The following is a 20,759-nucleotide window of genomic DNA, read 5'->3' as shown; positions in this document are numbered from 1 at the left end:
GGATATATTAACTGTACAACTTACTTACAGAACTTTGAACACATGGGCACAAGTGGTGGTTAGTGTAAGAGAAAAGTGGTGTAAGGAGGATGATGAGAAGGAAGGGAAGTCTACAAAGCACAGGCAGGGGTGCTTTCAGGAAAGGCCGTGTGAGTGTGCAGGTTTCTTGAATAGTTATTGCAGACAGACAGGTTTGGAAAGTAAATTAGAGATGGGTCCTGCCTAGTCTTGAATTGCAGGATTAAGAAATTGGATTTTGTTGGGTAGGCAACTTGGCTCTTGAGTGATGCTTAAGCTGGAGAGTTGGTGATCCAGCATCATCAGGAAAATCATTCTGGCAGGAATATGTAGGGTGGCTTTGGATCAGGAAGTGGTTAGAAGCAAGTTAGGCCAGTTATTCTACCAGAATAGTTTCAACTATGGAAATGAAATGGAGATAGAAAGTAGAAAAGGACACCTGTGGTAAAGCTATTTCACTATTAACAATAATTGCTCAAAACTAACATTAAGTTCAGTGGTAATAAATTTGATAGGGTGACTACCTGTATAGATTGCTCCCAAGAAAAAAAACAAAAAAAATTCGATGGTATTTGATCTTCAAGAGAACCAGATTGTTAGATTTGACCACATGTTGCAAACCTTTAAAATGATTACAAACAGTCCTTCCTTTTTTGTGTTTATGAAGGAAAATTTGAATTAGGAGTATTGAAATGTGAATATACGGGTCTTACTTTGGCTTTGTGATTATCACATGACGAAATGTAATATTTCAGTACATGTTTTGTGTAATCCATCGTCACTGGTGTGGTAGCTTGTAGTCACTGTGTTAATGTTACAGTTAACCTGCTAGGTTGGTCTCCTCCAGTTTTCTTTTGGAGTTATCACACAAGTTTGAAAGCTTCACACTTGTATCTCTGGTGGCACTACTTACAAATATTGGTACGTACTCCATAAATGAAAAATAGTCCAGTCACCACCATAATTTGTAAAATGTCATTGCTGTCAGTCTCCCTGTCCCCTACACCCCCATCTTCCTAGAACTGATCACTTCATGATATTTTATCTGTTTGCTCCTTGGTGGTTCTGCCTCTGGAAGGGTGAGAGCAGAAACTTGATCTGCTTAGTTAATTGATGCCTTCCGAACACATAATGGCTACTCAGTAAATAGTTAAAAGATTAAAGGAATGAGTCCAGATACTCATCTGCAGTTTTGGGGAAAAGTATGAGGTGAAGCAATAAAATACCTTCACTTCTTAGGAAGCCAGTATTATTTAATATTCAGCTTAATGGAATTGATTGTATCCATATCAGGAAGGCACTTTCTTTTTTTTTTTTTCTTTAAATTTTATTTAGTTATTTTTCAAGTACAGTTTTTTGTCTATTTCTAGGAAGGCACTTTCAACTACAGGAAGGTGTACGTGTAGAACAGCAGACTTTCTTTAAATAATGGTACTTATTAATATGAGGGTCTCTGTGTAATTTGTTCATTTTTGTTGGATAATGTTTGTATTTGCCTTTATGCGTACGTTATTCAGTATTAGCAAAGAAGAACACTTTGCAGAGCTATGTAAGAATCTTGTTTTTCTAGTACGGTTTCACCTACAGTTTTATCTAAGTGTGTGTTGGTTTGTTTATTGATTTTTTCTCTGACTAGATATGGTACTGGACAACATGATAGCCTCTGGCCAGTTGGATGAGTCCATTAGAGAGAATGTCAGAGAAGCGCTTCTGAAGAGACATCATCATCAGAATGAGAAGAGATTCACCAGTCGGATTCCCCTTGTTCGATCTTTTGCAGACATAGGCAAGAAACATTCTGACCCTCACTTGCTTGAGAGGAATGGTGAGATAAGTTGTGGCATCTGATTTTCCCTAACACTTCCGTTCTAACAGCACTCCAGTGTGTCAGAGTTAGCGTTTGCGGAAAGGAAGACATTTTTTCCAGATCATTACATAGGTCATTTTATTATCTTTTTATATATATATATATATTTTTAAAAGTATTCTTTGTGTATTTCATAATACTTCTGAAATGTCTTTCTTTATAACATGACAGGATTATCTATAGAAATTATTTAAATAATGAATTTCAAGCATTCCCTGTCTGTGGAGCACACTTAAGTGTCAGTAATATTTAAACACTATCACTCTATCTAAACCTGAATTATTTCTCCTTCCTGCTTTTTTATTTCTGTTCAAAATTTCTTGTGTAATTGATGAAAGAGGCATAAAGTATGATCTATAAATTTAGTTTAACCTATTTAAAATTCTAAATCTTGGGTAGAACCTTATTATTCATGTTAGATTTTTCCTTGTGTTTTTTTTAATCTCTTGAATATACTTTATTAGGTGGGCATAACAAGTGTTCTGGGGTTGATGTGCTGATTTCACTGATCTGTATTTGCTTAGCAATTTGTGAAAAGTTTTCACGATTGCTCCTGTCTTATTCTGGGGGTGACACAGGGCGCAAACCTCCATATTCCTGCCCTGCACTCTCCCCTCAGTCTGGCAGTGGGTTCTTTCAGCCGTTTACTTTTGTTTACTTTTGTCACCGTCTTAACGCTGGAACCCTGGGAGGTATCACCTTTGCTTTTTTTAAAGCAGAGGATTACATCATTGGGGTTCTATTTTGGCTCTCCAAGAGGGCCGATGACAGCGACTCTGGAAGACCCAGGTGCCAAGGGTTAGAGTTGCTTGTGAGGGTCACCATTTCCTCCAGCTGCTACTATTACCCAAGGCTTATGAGGATTACAGTGAGGAGGCGTGGAGGATGGGCCAGTGTCTTTCTGTCCCTGAAAAATAGTACGGATTTTAAGTGTCCTTCAGCGAACAGCCATAGGTGATAGAGATGATAGGGTTTAATACTGTGTCTAAAATGGACAGTAATCACTGTTTGCAGCTCAGTGTGAAATGCTCGCATCGATTTTCTTCTGAGCTTTTGACCACTAAAAGAAAGTATTTTTATTCTGTTTTAAATTGTGACTATGTAGGTATGGAAGCTTAAGAATAAAAGAAATCTCTTAGGATCCTAAATTCAGTGTAAAAGCTAGCCATCTCTGTCAACATTTTGCCTCTCATTTTCATCTTTTATGTATTATATATTTTCTGCTTTTGTAAAAAATGAGTTTGTTTACCCAGAGAGACCCTATTAAATCTTTATTTCTCATAGGCACTGTGTCTAGATAGATTATTTTCCTGTTGTAATTTGGTTCCTTTGAATCATAAGACAATGGCTGTGTTCTTTTAGATGCCATTTGAGCATGGGAAGTTTGTTATTTTGTGGTATTGTGTTGCAATTTAACAGCTTTCCTGCATGGAGCTTACCTCTCCACTAAATGGCAGTTGTTTATGGGTTGAAGATTTATCTTTATTTTTAATATTTCTGGAATCTCTTGAGCATGTAGCTTTGATTACTTAGAATTAGATCGTATGGGATTGATGGTTATAAATCTCATTTTCCTAAAAACAATGTAATTGCATTAAGGTACATGTCATAGAATAGGTGTTTGAACGATGAGTATACAGTACCTTGTGAAGTATGCTAGACTGAGTTTGTTGTTGCTGTTGTTGAGAAATACTTTACGCTTATCTAGTTAGATTAAATAATGTCCATGTTTGTTTAAATTTATCTGCTGTATTACAAATAAAAGCTGATTTTAAGATATGTATTAATATCTTTAGAGAGCTCAAGAATATATATTCTTTAAAATTGACAATGTTTTTCTTTAAGAAAATTACTGTGACTTGTATAATGTTTTTAAATTTTACTTTGGGAGAGCTAGAATAGGTGATGTACTGTTGACTTAATGTTTTAAAGATTAGATTTAAGTTAGGAGTTATTAATATTGTTATTATGGACCTTTCTGGTGAGAGATAATTATCCGTAGTGGTTTGATACAATGTAGGATAAATACACTAAAATAAGCTGTTAGTGCTGGTAAGTTTTGTTTGGGGTTCTAGTTCTTAGATTTATGTATTACGTTCTTATTTGATATTTATCATTTATTGAACCAGCATCTTTGCATTGACAGTGTTCTTTTTTTAAAAAGTCACAGTATTGGGCATTGTAATTACTAACAGTATTATCCCCTATAATCTACAGTAGCATTGTTTTTAAATTATTCTTCTTATTATTATATCTTCAGGGAAGTAATTGTAGCTTAAGCAATTTTTCAGTGACTTTCTAACACTTACAAACCTGATTGCCATGCTAACCCTGGTAGCACGAATTTGAAATGTTGGGTCTTTAAAGCTTGCAATTTACAGTGTAAATTGATTTTTGTGTGTGTGTGTGTTTCCATTTGCCTTCTTCAGCGAACTTCATTGTTTTTCATTTATTTGTTTTGTCTCAGGGGAAGGCCTTTCAGCCTCCCGACATTCTTTGCGAACAGGTCTGTCTGCCTCAAACCTTTCACTGAGAGGAGAATCGCCTTTATCTCTTCTTCTCAGTCATCTTCTTCCTTCTTCAAGAGCTGGAACCCCTGCAGGCTCCAGGTGTACCACCCCAGTTCCCACCCCTCACAACAGCCCTCCTTCCAGCCCTAGCACCGGTCGCCTGCCCTCCAGAAGTTCCCAACCGAGTCAGCTGCAGGTCCCAGAACTACTGGTTTCTCCTGCCACTGATGCTATTCCCACAGTAGTCATTCATCCGCCAGAGGAAGACTTAGAAGCCCTGAAAGGCCAGGAGCAGAAGAATGAGGAAAATGTTGACGTGACTCCAGGCAACTATTCCAACTCCTTCCTGTGTGGTGCTTTCTGCCTCTGGGTCACTTGCACTTGGAATGCCCTTGGTAGCACCTAGCTTTAGCAGCATTTGTAGGTCATGCTTATGATTTGTTTTGACTTCTGCATGTTTTTTCCCCTTTATATACTATATTACGGAAAATAATAGAATTATTAAAAATTTGCCGTTAAGATTGCAAAGAAGTCTTAGAAAGTCTAAGCCCTTAGAAAAATTTTCACTGAGGTTGGTGAGGTCAAGGCATTTGAATGGTTCAGGGAAACATAGATGTTTTTATATGTAATCTTTTAATTTGCCATGATTTTTAGAAAATGGTGGCTTTTTTTGTGTATTCAGAAGGTGAATGAACACACTGTACGTAAATTATAGTGAGGAGAGGTTCCTTTTATCTTCTGTGTGGTGCTTTTGCCCAATGAATGCAGTATGTGTTGACGTCCCTAACAATAATTGGGTGGAATGTTTCTTGTCATTTTTCCCTTAAAAGATTGATGTTCCCCGGTGACTGCCTAGGATCATTATTTCAAGATTAGTGTTATATTTTGGAATAGATTTTAGTTGCCCTTTATTTAACTCATGTCATATCTATCTTTAATCCAAATTTATCTTGAACTTTTTAAGACCAGAGTTCCTATAGTGTGGCTAGAGTATATTTTTGTATGTGAATTGGAAAAATTATTTCTTATTAGTTAAAAGTTTTGTAACTTATTTAAGGGTTATATATTATGAAAAACTTTGCCTCTTTTATATTAATGATTTGTACATTTTTACATATGTTTATGCCCAATTCATATAAAATGTTCTTCAGTGACTATTTTACTGATAGTCAGGCATCGGTGTGATGTATTTGAATCCTAGCTAGTGTTTTTAGTCACATAGATTTTCTATAATACTGATAATATTTAATAGTTCAATGGTAGTTTATAGTCATTAAATTAGCCTATTTAATTGGTATAAAAATTTGTGCAGATTAGGCGGATATAAGTATTTTCAGAAGCTCAGACTCAGAGAAAGTAATTTTCCCTGGATCGTGCAGACTGGTGAGCGGCAGCCTAAGTCTCCTGCTGAAAACCTCTGTGCTCCTCCCGCTGCGTGACCAGCCTCCCGCTGTCTCTGTTGGCTGTATCCAAGCAGGCCGAGTACATTTTATTAAAGCTCATTGTTGTTGCCAAAAAATGATATACTTTTTAAAAAGTCCTCCCCCGAGGGTATGTTTATTGATTTGAGAGAGAGAGGAAGAGTGAAAGAGGCAGAGACATTGAGACATTGATGTGAGAGAGAAGCATTGATGGGTTGCCTCCCCTATGCATCCCGACCAGGGATTGAACCTGCAACCTTTTGGTGTACAGGATGATGTTCCATCCAACTGAGCCACCTGGCCAGGGCAATGATACACTTTTAGAATGAAAAAAATGGAAGCTTTGTGGCTAAATCGTTGTAACATTAATTGTGATCGTAGTTATAGCCACCCTTATATTATACTTTGTTCCACAAACAGGTATATATGTTTTTTTATCTATCGTATTTCTAAGTCTCCTCGCAGTTTGATGAGGTTTGTGGCATTGCCCCTATTTTACAAATGAGGAAAACAGAGTCTTAGAGATGTTAAGATCATATTGTAAATGACCAGAGCAAGGAATTGGACTGAGATCTACCTATAAGAAAGCCTATATAGTATAGTTACTCATTGTAAGTTTTACTGCTTTGTAGAAAAGATATAGTATAATAATGAGGTAACTGAACTAAAATCAGAAAAAAAAACCTAGAAATTATTATTCAGAAATAATCATCCCTCTTCATTATAAAGAACCAGCAAGATTTACTGTTTTTTTGAACAAAAGTGATTATAAAGTTACATCTTTGCATTTGTTTTTACTGATATCTGTCAGTAGCACTAAGTATTTCTTATTTCACCAGCTTTTAGGTTATTAATAATAAGGCACTACAAATTTTTTATAGGAAGGAAGGGACACATGGGTCTCAGTGACTTAGGCCATGTCATTAGGGGTAAGAGGGGCAATTAACTGAGAACTGAGGAAGACAGTTTCTTTTCCTTCTCTGCCATAAGTATGCCAGTGAGATTTACCAGCCTTTCTAAAGAAAAGGAATTAGAATGGAAGGGAGAGGGGGAGTTTTTAAAGATAAGAAAAAGCTCACAGTTACTGTTGAGGAAGACTGCTGTAGAAGTATGTAGTTAAAATGATAGGAACGACGACTATATACTATTCCCTGTTTAGTTACTGTGGTGCTTAAAGCACCTAGACACTGTCATTTCCTTGAAATCTGATGTTATGTTAAATGAGGAAGATGGTGTCCTCAGCATAATTTTGGAAAAGCCTAATGTTGTAGACACTGTGCCATGAGTCATTACTTGTGCATACCCAGAGTGAAAAGGAAAGTGGTGTTTCCCATCAGTTATTTTTTTGGAGAATAATTATATGTAAAAGAGGTAAACTCATTTTTAGGATTTGTAACTGTCTTCTAGCTCATAGATTTTCAACTTGATGTGCTGCGAGAATTTTTAAAACATGAAATACCTGACATTTAGTCAGAGGCACTGACTTTTTTCCCTTTAGATTGTCAAATAAAAAAATGACAACAGCCAACACAACCATAGTTGTTTGGTGTGAATGCCCTCTCTTGAATCATAGATTCTTGTATGTAGGTCATGTAATAGAATTGCATCTTACTATCATGTTGCATAATAAGGTTGCATCAGATTGGTTAATTCTTGATACCAGAAATTCTTATATACAAAATATATATTTTTAAAAAGTCACTTTGGAGCAAAAAGGGTAGGTAATTACTATTATTATTATTATTATTATTATGCTTTTGTAAAGCAATTAAAATTATGCTTATTTTTTGTCAGATTGGCAAAAATATATATATTTTTTGTGCTGCAAAATCTAATGAGTAATTTGTGTGTGATGTGAGATGAAAAGGTTGAAAATGGCTGTTCTAACTCAGTTTTCCCGACACAGTTAACGTTTGCCGTGGGACCCTTCTTTGTCTCAGGGGCCTGCACTGCCCACTGCAGGGCGCTGGGTGGCCTCCCCGGCCCTGCTTCACTGGCTGCCAGCAGCCTGCCCTGGTTGTGACAACCCAAATGCCGCTAGACATTGCCAGATGTCTCTTGGGGAACAAATATCTTCCTAAGTTGCAAACTATTGTGCCAACTGCTTCTACTTTTCAAACTTTTAATGACAGAAAACTCTGATATCTGATTTATCTTTCTCTAGTATGATTTTTGAATCTCAGTGTTGCTTTTGTATATATGAATACATTTTCTTTTTTTTTTAAAGCAAAGAAATATTGTCCTCCTGAGTTGTCAGTGCTAACGATAGTTTTAACTTTGGAGAATTTACTCATTGAATGCTGAGCTTTAGAATTTTTTATAGGAGCCAAGAGACTTTTTTTACTGATCAAGAAAACAGCTTTAGCTTAGCTGAAATTGAGGAGAGGAAGGACACCATAGAGAAGATGATGTTGGAAAACTAATACATGCCTGGCATGATGTTTTTAGCAGGTTCCAGATGGCCAAGTTCGCTAAGTGACTTCAGGTCACATCTTCTAGTTTTGACAGTATCTAGTTTCCCATCATTTCTTCTTCCTATCCCTACTTTACCCTACTGTCCCTCATAACCTTCTCCTCCTTCCACTCTTCTCTCCGAAGTCTCTTTGCTGGGATTGTTTGGGGAAACCGCACATGTATTCTTTCATTATATGCATCTACAGATTGAATATTTTCAATGGCTGCAAGTATATACGGATTGATGCTCTGTTGCACTTGGTGCCAGGGCCTTAATGATATTGGTCATTTTCTTGTGTGGGAGTTGGTGGAAACCACTGGAAATACTCGTTGCGCCCCCCACCCCCATGCCCTGCTTGGGCCTGTACTTTGCTGCAGGAGTGGATTCTGTTCTGGGAGTTCAGGGGCAAAGGTCAAAGAGGAGGAATCCTAATAACTTTCCTGTGCTAAGCTAAAATGCTGAAAAATGAGTTAGGTTTTAGGAAATATTTTACTCCAGAATTCTTGCACACTTCCAGAGAAGGAGCATGTGGCCAAATAGATTGGGTATGTGTTTTTATACTGTGATCTGGGGCCACAGTGACACCTTGCCTTAGGTATTCAGTAGAGAAGTGTATATCACAAAGGTCTTCTCTCACTGAGTATGAACACCAGACCTAAAGGACTTAGTTTCAGCTATACTGTGTTACATTCTAGAAAGATGGAAACTTTCTTAGATGCATCAAATATATGTGATGTGCTTAAAATTCTGGGTTTATTTACCAACAATTAACCATAAGGTTTATGAGAGGGAATCACCAGCAGTTTAGTTGAGTTTCTCTGGGTCACTAGATTGCCATGTGAGTGGCAGAGTTTAAAGTCAAGTCAGTCTGTTGTAACTCAGTTTCGTGCCTTTTCTCCTGGGGTACATAGTGTTCCATGTTCTTGAACTAGAAATATTGGGTGTGGTAGAAATCTGTGATATACTTTAAAATTGTTAAGATTTGAACCTTTTGCAGAATTCATGGTGGTAACAATTGGTTGCATGGTTCAGGGTGTTGTTAGGTTGTTTTATTGCTGTGCAGTGTTGCTGCCAACTGTCACTTGAAATAATGTGCGGTAATGCTGGGACAGACATCATTTGTCACCCAGACAAGCTAGTTTTGCAGAACATACATCTGTCCATTGTAATCCAGACAAACTAATTTTCTAAGATTGTCTGGATCTTAGAAATTGCGTGAATTACGTAAGAGTCACATGGCTGACAAAGTGGCAGAAAGTGCTTCTTTCAGGATTGATCTGTTTGATTTAAAAAAACACCCTCCCTTTGGTATTTATATTATTAAAAAATTGTTATTATATTATAAGGTTGTGTGTTTTAGTAGACAGCACATAAATGTTACCCAACGGAAATGAAAATTCTTGAGGAAAACTATTATGATGATGGAAGATTATGGTAAATTTAACCTACATTTAGTTGATATGGCTCTTAAGTTTTCTGAGTTACATTTAGTATTTATCAGAAAATTTATGTTGTTATTGTTGCAAGCATGCTAAGTGTGGTTAGGCATCATGACCCCCCACCATTCACATGTGTGTTAAGTGTATTGGAAGTGTAATAGTCTCTAAGCAACTGTGGTGGTGGTCAGTCTCAGGTTCCCCTCTTCCGTGGTTCTGCACCTACTCACTTTTTTTCTTTCTGCAAAGGCCACCGTTTTTGTAAAATTCTGATGACGTTGTTGTAAATATTAAAATGTATAGCTTTGTTGTTGCTTAAAATATTATTCTAGTCTTGCTGGTTTGGTACTAACACTTGGCACTTTTATTTTATTTTACCTTGCACATTTGCTTTCAATAAACCATCACTTTCAGGATATGAGCAGAATTAGGTTACAAAGTGAATTTTCTCCATACTAACTTGGAATTTGCTTCTTCTTAAATACAGGTATTTTGGCCTCTCCACAGTCTGCACCTGGAAACCTGGACACTAGTAAAAGTGGAGAGATTAAAGGTAATGGAAGTGGCGGCAGCAGAGAAAATAGTACTGTTGACTTCAGTAAGGTAATTCTCTCATTATGACTCTTCCTACATTCTTACTGAGAAAATGGCTAGCAGTGTGCCTTTATTAGCATTGACTACAATAATTTTTTAATAGACACGTGCTTACAAATCTGCGTGTGTCGCTTACGATGGGTTAATTTAAGGTCAGAAATTGTGAGAGAGGTGACAGTCTCAGAGCACTTGAATATAACTGTATCTCACTAGTCTTAAATTCGGTCAGAAGAGTATGTGAGGAACAGTATTTTCATCTATACCTGCTCGTAGACATGGTGAAACTTCAGTACTTTTGAAATACAGTCACTTGTTCTGCAGTTACCACCACTAGAAAGATTGACTCTGGGAATGATATTACAGCAAAGGTAGTGACTCCCACCTTTCCTCGGCTGTGAAGCGATCCCAGAATGACTGCCCTTATGCCGGCAGGACTTCATGGAGTATCACTGGGAGCATATCAGTGCTTCCCTGTGGGGAGGGCAAGGCACAGATTTAAAAACAACCTGCTGTTAACTATGTTAACTAAACCATCTACCAACTAAACCAAGTAAACAAATCTGAAAGGATTTTTTTATTTTGGTAATGAGTATTTAGGTCAAATAGAAAAAGGAAATATTCCAAAAGGGGGGGCAAAGAAATACAAGTTCAAATAACAATTGAGTTTAAGGCGTATTTTTATGAGTACTGCTTCTGCATAATTGGTTCTATGTGGCCATTTTAAGTTAATGCTATTAATTTGCTACAGGATACTTTCAGTGCCTTAATACTTTTATATCCAGTGTCAGACATTTAATTAAATGTGATGATTTCATATAACATTTATTTCTCTTCAGTCTTTAATAATGCATAGTATAGATCATGTTTTGTGGGAAACAAGTTTAAATGGTGGTTTGTGTTTATGTAACTTTGCCAGGTTTTCCGCTGCCCAATTATAAAAAGCCTCGCATACAGGACCATGCAAAAGGGTCCCATATATTCAAGTGACCATGCAAAAAGGCTGCGGTACTTTTACCTCTGTGTGAACTCGATTCTATTTTTACTGGTGCTCCTGTTGTTTCAGATGAGTGAAAAGTGTTCAGGAACTAAAACTGCAGTTTACTCTTGTTAAACGAATACGTTAATGTAATTTACATTAGAGATCTCCTCTAGACATGGCAGCTGCCGTTTTTGATTTCTGTTCCTCTGTCACAGTTGTAAATTTTTTAATTGGCCTGTCCTTGTGTCCACCTCCTTGTCTCCTGTTGGGCAGGAGTCTGCCTCCTGGCACTGTAGTTGTGGCACACTGGGTGTGGGACTCAAGAGGCCCGCTGTAAGTGCTGGTTTTATCTGTGATAGATAGCCCTGTGAGTGGTTGTTGAGTGCCTTGTGTGAAACCGTATCGATGATGGAGTTCCCGTGCTTTACTACTACGTTAGTAACCTCTTCTTTGTAATTATACACAGACAACCAAATTTGATCTTACGGCACTACCGTGCATGTATACCAGGAATGGCTATTTATTTTAGTTTTAAATAAAAATGAAAGCATTTCTTCCACTTAATGGAACTCTTGGGGAATGCCCGCAGTTCTTTAAAATTAAAAGGACTTATTAAAAAAGGCAAAGGGACTAATTTATTTCTAAGATTAACTAATAGATTATTATGAAATAGTGTTTTTTTAGCACTGTGTATAATTTCACGAGCCGTTGTTAGTTTGTAAAGTATATTTTTGTCCTTAACGTTTTTTGATGAATAGTGCTGTATTCATTGAAACTTTTCTCTGCTTCCTATGTTTGATGATTTAGATTTCTGAAATAGTAAAGATTGTCACAGTTAAAACAGTTGGGAGTATTGTTTCCTAGATGTATTTTGCTTGCTTTTTTTTTGTATTTGTCTACCGCATTCTTTGTAAGAATTTTGGCATTTATTTATTTATTAGATCACCAGTTTTGATTAGCAAATGCTAGTCTTAAAAGCGTTTTTCCTTTCTTGTTTCTCTTTAAATAGTTTTACAAACACCACGCAAATTGTATTTTAAATTATTATTTATTTGTCAATAGGTTGATATGAATTTCATGAGAAAAATCCCTTCGGGAGCCGAAGCGTCCAATGTGCTGGTGGGGGAAGTGGACTTTTTGGAAAGACCCATCATCGCGTTTGTGAGGCTGGCTCCCGCTGTTCTGCTCTCAGGGCTGACCGAGGTCCCTGTTCCTACCAGGTCAGGAGGCCAGTCCGGTCACCTCTACAGTGTTTTTTGTTTTGCTAATATTGTCATTATACCTTGTGCTTTGACTCTTAGGGGATAAAAGAATGATCTCTCTTTCTGGAACTAAAAATATTTACATTCCGCATAAAAATTAAAATAGCAGTAATATCCATAAGAATAATTAGGCAGCAGTGTTATAAGAAGTAGTCAGTTCTTTAGCTGTGGACTGTATAAACTTAACTCTAAATGAGAATAACTTAAAAAATTTTTTAAATTATTTTTATAATTGTAAGTCTGAAGAAGTCATTGCAACTTAATTGAAATTACATGCCTATTTTTAGTATGCTTTACTGAGATGCATTAATGGTGTGGTTTTAAGATAAGTGAGAAAAAGAATTCCTCTGTAGATTCATATTTAAATTCTTGGAGCAGGAAGATGAATACTTCCTAAATTGAAAAACATAAATATTAATATTTTCCTGTTGTGTTAATAAGGACTTAATTAAGCAGGAAATTAAACATTTTTATTTAGTCATTATAAATAAATAAAAAATCAAGTAATATGAGCTTTGATGTTGAATTGGGAGTTGTAGATAAAAATTCTTTTTCCTTCCAAAGAAATTAGTTCCTTATTTGCCATTTGAATGTCTTTATCCAGATTATATTTTGAGAGATTTGGGATTTTTTTCTGTATATTCTTTAACTCTTTTATTAGGCAGACCTTACTTTTAAGTACTTCAGTGGGATTGATATTCACTAATTTATTATTTATTTATTTTGTCAAACAGACTAGAAACAACCGTTAACTCAAATTCAAAAGGATATAGAAGATGGGAACTTTTAATGTAAAACACTCAATTCCTTAATTACTGTCTTAGCCTAAGGAAGATGGGGAGTAATAAGTCAGTGGAAGGTTAATTGTGAATGCCTTTTTTTCTGCGATCTGCTCTGGTTTGAGTGGAGATGCCAGCTTTTTACAGTAATCAGTGTGGGAGGGTGATAAAGTGGTCTTAAGTGTTGTTTGGGGGTTTGTACTTCAGTGAGTTTTTAAAATGATTTCTGAGAGTTATGTGCGTATGTCGCTTCTGTTTAAATCTGTGTTTTACTGTTTTCTTAGGTTTTTGTTTCTGTTACTGGGTCCAGCAGGAAAGGCACCACAGTACCATGAAATCGGGCGATCAATAGCCACTCTCATGACCGATGAGGTAACTGAAGTGCCCTTTGGAGCGGACACTGATTATGAAGCATATGATATGTTAAATTCTAAGTTCTCTTTGCTTTTATAGTGAAGCCTAAAAAATTGTCCTCGATGTCTTTACTTTTTTATTTCTTATTCCCTCATTTCTTGATTGAATTTATTGGGGTGACGTTAATTAGTAAAACTGTGTACATTTCAGGTGTATCTCATATTCACTCTTCAGCTGTTTTGCTTTTGCTAAAGGTCTTCAAGAAATTTCTTTCAGGAGCAGTGGATATTTTTCGGTGTTCTCTTTATTTTCTCCCCCGCATTTGACACTATCATTTTCTAGAAATTTTCTTCATTCTGGATTTTTGGATATCATTTCTTTGGGGTTTCCTCAGGACTTTGTCTTTTTGCCTTTCCCCCTTCTTTCTCTAATTTCTCTTTTCTGTTTGCAAACTTCGCCTTTGACCATGATCTAGTTGATCAGGACTTCCTCCCTTTGGGAGATAGCTTTGTGGTCAGGCCCCGGACATCTCTGCCATGTGTCCCTAAGGTCACAGAAGCCCCAACTGGTCACAGAAGCCCCAACTCTCTCTACCTGACCTCCTTTCTCTATCCTCTTTCAAACCGTTAAATCACCAGATTCCATTGATTTTTACCTCTAACATACTTTGCATTTAATCTGCCATCTCCACTGCGGCTTCTCTGGTTTACACTCTTTAACCTTCTTCTCTTTGGTGATTAATATGGACTCTCTGAGTCTTTCTCTTATAGTATTTTCCTCTATGTTAACAATTACATGCAGATTCGAATATATCATTCTCTTGATCGAGATGCGTCAGTGACATCTTATTACAGATTTATATTTAAACTTAAAATCTTTTTAAAAAGATTTTATTTATTTATCCTTAGAGGGGAAGGGAAGGAGAGAGGGAGAGAAATATCAATGTATGGTTTACGGTTGCCTGTCCTGTATCCCCTGATGGGAACTGGCCTACAGCCCAGGCATGTGCCCTAATTGGGAATCAAATTGCGATCCTCTGGTTTGCGGGCCCACGCTCAATCCACTGAGCTACACCAGCCAGGGCTTTAAACTTAAAATCCTTACCATTGTCTTAATAGAGTCTGCCTGATCTAGCCTCTGAATACTTCTTGAAACTTCTACTCTCCCCGCTTTTGCTCTGGCCACGTACGCTTCCTTTCTGTTCCTCAGATGTGTTACGCTCCCTCTTACCTCTGGATGGTTACGGTGGGTCTTCCCTTTGCCTGAATTCTCTTCTGCCATCTCCACCCAACTCTACGCATTTTATTCACGTTTCTCCCACAGTGTTGCCTCCTCTGAGACTTCCCTTTACCCTGCTTTCCTTTTATCAGAGCTGTCATCTCTACCTGCGGTTACGTATTTGTGGGATTAACCTGTTTCACTGTCTTTCCCCCTGGGTTCCTGAGGACAGGGACCTTACCTTCTCTGTGTCCACTGCCCTAAGTGCTTAGAATTGTGCCCGGCAAATAGTAGGCACCCAGTAGATATAAGTGATCAAATAAATTATTTACTTAAGTAAAATTGTATATCCATGATTCTTGGTTTAGGATAAATGACATTAAAATATCATAGGAGTGGAAAGACATGCTACAGTGTTGTTTTGTTTGGTGATGAATCGCTGAGTATTTCCCATGTAAAAATGTATGTTTTTAAAAATTGCTTTGTTTTAACACATCACTATTTTCTTTTGTCGTTTGTTACCGTTAATTCATGCCATAATATTAATAGCGAGTTATTTTTTATAGTTGTTACTCAGGGTGGGCTGGAGATGTGTTTGGGATACGAGGTTAGGTAATTTATCTTCATTGTAGACTTATGACATGTGATGTGGACTTGCTATGTGTAGACTTCTTTGTCAACTTTAAACTTCTTTTACTCAATTTCTTTTTCTTTAGATTTTTCATGATGTAGCTTATAAAGCTAAAGACAGAAATGACCTCTTATCAGGAATTGATGAATTTTTAGATCAAGTAACTGTCCTACCTCCAGGAGAGTGGGACCCTTCTATACGGATAGAGCCACCCAAGAGTGTCCCTTCTCAGGTAAGAATCCACACGGTTCTCCGGGTTGCACTGAAAAAATATTTTGAGTACATCACACATAAAAATCGAAAATGTATAGAGCACTCAGAGAAGTTGTGTCCCCATGTGTCCTGTTTATATCCTCACCCCTTTACTCACCTACTGTGGCTCACTGTTGGCTGTAGGTCTTGGTTTTTCCTTGGAGTTTTTGTTCAGTACACAGAAATAGGAACATAGAGTTTTATTTTTTTCTTCTTTTTTACCAAAAGTGAATGTACTATATGTTCTGTGATGAACCTTGCCTTTTAAAAAAATAACAGTATAACCTGGTGATCCGATCATAAAAATCATAGAACTATTGCCACTTTTTTCTCGCAGTTTTGTTGTATTCCATGTATTGAATATATCACAGTGTGTTCGATGCCTGGACTCAGGCCACCCTCAGTCTTTTGCTGTCACATGTCACCGCACTCATGTGCCACCTGAGCCGTGTGCAGACAGAGCTATAGGGTACATTCCCAGAAATAGGATCGCCGGCTCACATGGCAGTTTTTGATTCTGGTTGATAATTAGCAGAATCTCTTCTTGCTCAGTGAACTTCATTCACCCCCACAGCAATGGATGAGGGTGCCCGTGTCCTTGGGGTCTCACTGACGTAGTGTATTGGCGGGCTTTGGGGTGTGTGTTGGTCTGAGAGATCTTCGTCCTCCTGCACTGGGTATTTTAATGTGACTTGACTTTGCCTTTTTGTCATTACTGAGGTTGACTATCCCTGAATATATTTTGTTCGTTGCCCTCGACCACCATATTTATTGTTTTTGTGCATTTAAATTGTTCATTGAGCCTTTGGAGTTTATCATGGTGTATCATGTGGAGTATGCCTCCAACTATTTTCCTAAATTGCTGCTTTGTTCTCCCAATTTATTAAACAGTTACTAAAATTTTTTTTATTATTCCTGTAGGTCGATGATGTGGCCTTTCTAATTTAGTAAATTTCCACTTGCGTTCAGGTCTTTCTGTGGAATTTCTTTTTTGTTCTTGAGGCTTTTTGGTATATTTTAATAAGTGGAAGGTTTAGATTCATTCTTGACTCCTGTTACTTTTGTTTTTCTAAATTTCCTTGATTACGTTTCCATATTTTTTCTGTGTAAGCTTTAAAATCAGCTTCCTATTTACAGAAAAAAACCTGATTTTAAAAAATTGTGATGGCAGTTATATTTCTAAGTGAATTAAAGGAAAACTGACATCTTTATGACAGTGAATCTGTTCAAGAACGTGGTAGATCTTTCCCTAGTTGTCTTCCTGTTTTAAGTCAGGTTTTGTGTCTTTAAGGAATGTTGTAATTTTTTCTATTGTAAATGAGGTCTTTGTTCAGTTATAGTGTCTGTTACTGTTTATGTATTTGAAGGCTGTTTGTTGCTGTATATGTTTTTAGCCTGCTACCTTTCTTGATTCTCTTATTGTTTGTAAATTTTCAGTCATACAAGCTGCAGTATTTTAATCTCTCCTTTTAGAATTCTTATACCTCTGATACCTTTTCTGTTGTCTGATCGTATTGACTAAAATCTCTAATAGTGTTGATTCTTTATAGAAATTTCTTAGTTTCTAACTCTGTTCCTAAGTTTAATGATGTTGGGACTAAAATATACACTTTACCACGTGCAGAAAGTACTCCCATTCCTATTTCACTGAAAATTTTAATATAACTAGGTGTTAAATTTTGTTAAAGGGCTTTTTAGCATCTGTGGAGATGATCATATGAATTTTCTTTACCAATTATTATAATAAATGATATTAATAGATTCTTTAATATGAAAACACTCTTGCACTATTGCAATAAACCCAACTTGGGCTCTAATGTGTTGGTAGTCTATTTCTAGTATTTTATTTATGTTGTTTGCATCTCGTAAGTAGTTTGGTCTAATAGATTTTTGTGCATTTTTTATGTTTGGGTGTTATTATACTTGGTTTGTAGAAACATATTTTTAGTTTTCTATTTTCTGTAGTCTTAAAACTTTAAATGGCTTAGAATAATTTGGTTCTAAAAGTTGGAAGAATTCTTTTGTAAAATTGTCTGAGCTTAGATCTTTTGTTGCGTAATAGCCTTCAATAACTTCCTCAGTCTGTGGAAATTGGTTTGAGTAAGATGTCTATTTTTGTCTGTGGTCAGTTTTAGTAAACTATAGTACTGATTTCTCTCTTTTCTGGTGTCAGTTTTGGGAAATTTTGTTTTCCTAGTATATTACCCATTTCATCAAGGTTTTAAATTTATCTGTATAGGGTTGTACAGTATACTCTGTTTCTTTTATATATTTTTACATATATGTGTACACACACATATGAATATATGTGCACACATAAAATTTCCCTTCGTTTGTGAAGTTGCCTCCCTGTAATAGCTTTTGTGATTAGCTAATGGTTTATCATATATTTCAGATAGAATAGCTTTAAAAATTTATATCAGTGTTTTTTATGTACACATTTTTTCTAACTCAGTTCCTGCTTTAGCTGTTTTTATTCCTTTTACATTCCTTCAGGAGAGAAGAGTTTTTGTTTTTGTTTTTAACATTTCCTGAGTTAGGTGCTTATTAATTCATTTCTTTTACTCTTTCATTTTTCTTAATGTAGTTATGTTTGTTTTCTAGGAGTGCCATAATTTTCTTTTCTTTGTCTTTTGATCTAAGATGTAACTTAGTTTTTATTTTTGATATTTTCATGTAATCTTATGATTATAGGTAAGTTTTCATACTCTATAAATATTCAACATATAAACCAGGTGGTGTAAGTTAGTAGTGTATCTAGGGCCTTTGACCCAAGGCACCTCCTGGGATGACCCACCCGCCTATCTATCTATCTGTCTCTCTCGCTCTTTCTCTCTCTCTCTCTCTTTTCCCCCACCCCCTCCTTTACTTCTCCCACCTCCCTCTCTTATCATCCTCCTCACTTTTTATCTTGCTGTCTCTGTCATTCTTTTAGGCTCAAGTAACAGCTTTAAAAGCTCATTCCCTTCTCTTCGAGCGAGCAGGACAACATCCTTTATCATGAGAACAGTGCTCTTGAATTTGTAATAAAATTTAATGGGGTATTGATTTTTTTATGAAAATGCCTTTAACAAACAACTCTTGTACTACTTACATCATAAGAGAAGCATTTTAGTAAAAGAAGAATTGCGTTTACTTCTTTCTTGATGTAAAGTATATTTCAGTAGTTAACATGAGCAGTATTTTAAAAATTCTGTTTGCAGAGCTGTTTTACTGGATGTTTATGTTTCTGTTGTTGAACAGTAATTTGAAATGTTATGTATGAATATGTGTTATGGTATATTTGATCCTAGAATATAAAATGGAACAAGCCAAGCATGAACTTAAAATATTAATGGATGAGTATCGGCTTCTGTTTTAAAGGACAGCTTATTTAAAGAAGTTTACTTTAGGAGGCATTTTTTTTCCAGGGGCACTAATTAGGTAGATGTCCAGTAAGAGATCTCATGCTCCCTCTAATTGAAGATGCTATCTCAGATTTCTGAAAGCAAAATTCTGAAAGTGTGTGTGTTTTTTTTTTCCTGTGTGTGTAATGCAGGAAAAGAGAAAGATTCCTGTCTTTCCCAATGGATCTGCCCCCAGCTCGGGTGAGATTCCCAAAGAGGCTGCTCATCACGCTGGGCCTGAGCTCCAGAGGACTGGACGGTGGGTACATGTACTGCTGATCATGTGAGACTAGGGTTGATTTGATGGAAAGGGCATGCAAATTCTGTTTCTTTGCAAATGTTTGAACCTAATTTTACATAGCCTTTTTTACATGTTTTTTTTTAAATGTGCTCTATTGTATAGGTATATGATGTTAAGGAAAATTAACATGCATTTAAAAATAATTTTACTAGTATATACTTGGGTTATGTATAACAAGATTTAATTTAAAGTGAAAATATTGTGCATCATATGTTAAGAATGTTGTTCATTTATAATAGTAGGTTAATTTACATTAATTTATAAGAATGTTTTAAAGAATGTGTGTAGTTTTACAATTCTCCTTAAGAAGTTAGAGAATTATGGGAACAGAAATTATAACCAGTATTTTTTTGTGTGTGCATAGACTTAAAATTCATAAAAGAGTATTAGTATCATAAGATAATGTAAAATTAGACAAATATAATTAAACCATGGTATTGTTCTCTGGCAACCCAGTTAGAAAAATTGTTGAATTTGTTCATTTTTGGAATAAAGGATAGAAATATAGCCAGGTATAAACATTGCCTTAAAATACTTTGTAGAAGTAGAGAAATGGTATTTTTTTAATCTATAGAAAAGCATGTGAGTGTTGATATTGTTTTGTCTCTATGAAAGTAAACATTACATCTTAAATATTTGTTTAAAAAAACAGGATATCTTATACACACTTACTGTTAGGGATATTAATGACATACTTAAATAATACTGTATAGAAGAAAAATAACAACTGGCAAACTGACTAGAAAGTTTAAAGAAGTTTAAACTAACAATTAATTACTTCATTGACTGATACATTAGTTTCTGTGAATATAATAGTGAATGAGATTGTCCCCATGCAAAAGGTACTACTGATCTGACGTTAGCAATTGTTACTATTATTTCCTCAAACTTCCAATTGAGATAGGATTAGTCACTGGGAAGTACCACAGCCCCTCTTGAGCTTATGGTCAGGTCAGCCGACAGCCTTATATAAGCAGTTAAATAATCAGTGATTGATTTGATGATGTAGTTTCAGTTTCTAGATTATCATTGGCATCATTTTTTATTGCAAGTTGATTCCCCTTGCTGGTAGATAATTTATAAGATAACTTCTTCCACTTGTATGTGATCAGGATCCATTTCACCACTCACTTAAAGTTAGAAGGGTAAAGCTTGAAATATTCAAAGCATTTAAAAGCATAGGATCAATTTTTTGGTGTGTTTACTACAGTAGGGATTTGAATGAGTGTATACTTTTGAGTGATAAGAGCTTTTTCAATTACTGATTTGTCACAAGCATTTACCAAGTACCTCCCT

The 20,759-nt window shown here is 36.0% G+C and overlaps 1 protein-coding gene across 14 annotated transcripts in view; it reads left to right on the top strand.

Annotated features, from left to right (window-relative positions):
• Positions 1-20,759, top strand: part of SLC4A7 (solute carrier family 4 member 7) — a 96,807-nt gene that overhangs the window by 41,748 nt on the left and 34,300 nt on the right. For 5 of the 14 annotated variants that reach the window (XM_053669240.1, XM_053669237.1, XM_037135148.2 and 2 more), the window contains exons 6-12: positions 1,655-1,843; positions 4,353-4,721; positions 10,195-10,310; positions 12,343-12,500; positions 13,606-13,693; positions 15,610-15,756; positions 19,315-19,421. In XM_053669240.1, the coding sequence (XP_053525215.1) occupies positions 1,655-1,843; positions 4,353-4,721; positions 10,195-10,310; positions 12,343-12,500; positions 13,606-13,693; positions 15,610-15,756; positions 19,315-19,421 (1,174 nt within the window). The remainder of the gene's footprint in view (positions 1-1,654; positions 1,844-4,352; positions 4,722-10,194; positions 10,311-12,342; positions 12,501-13,605; positions 13,694-15,609; positions 15,757-19,314; positions 19,422-20,759) is intronic. The other 9 variants (XM_053669245.1, XM_037135214.2, XM_053669246.1 and 6 more) reach the window with 3 other exon arrangements.

Source organism: Artibeus jamaicensis, unplaced genomic scaffold (assembly GCF_021234435.1).
Source record: "Artibeus jamaicensis isolate MK-2021 breed Jamaican fruit bat unplaced genomic scaffold, CSHL_Jam_final contig_519, whole genome shotgun sequence".
Lineage (NCBI taxonomy): Eukaryota > Metazoa > Chordata > Mammalia > Chiroptera > Phyllostomidae > Artibeus > Artibeus jamaicensis.
This window is presented reverse-complemented; position numbering and strand designations above follow the sequence as displayed.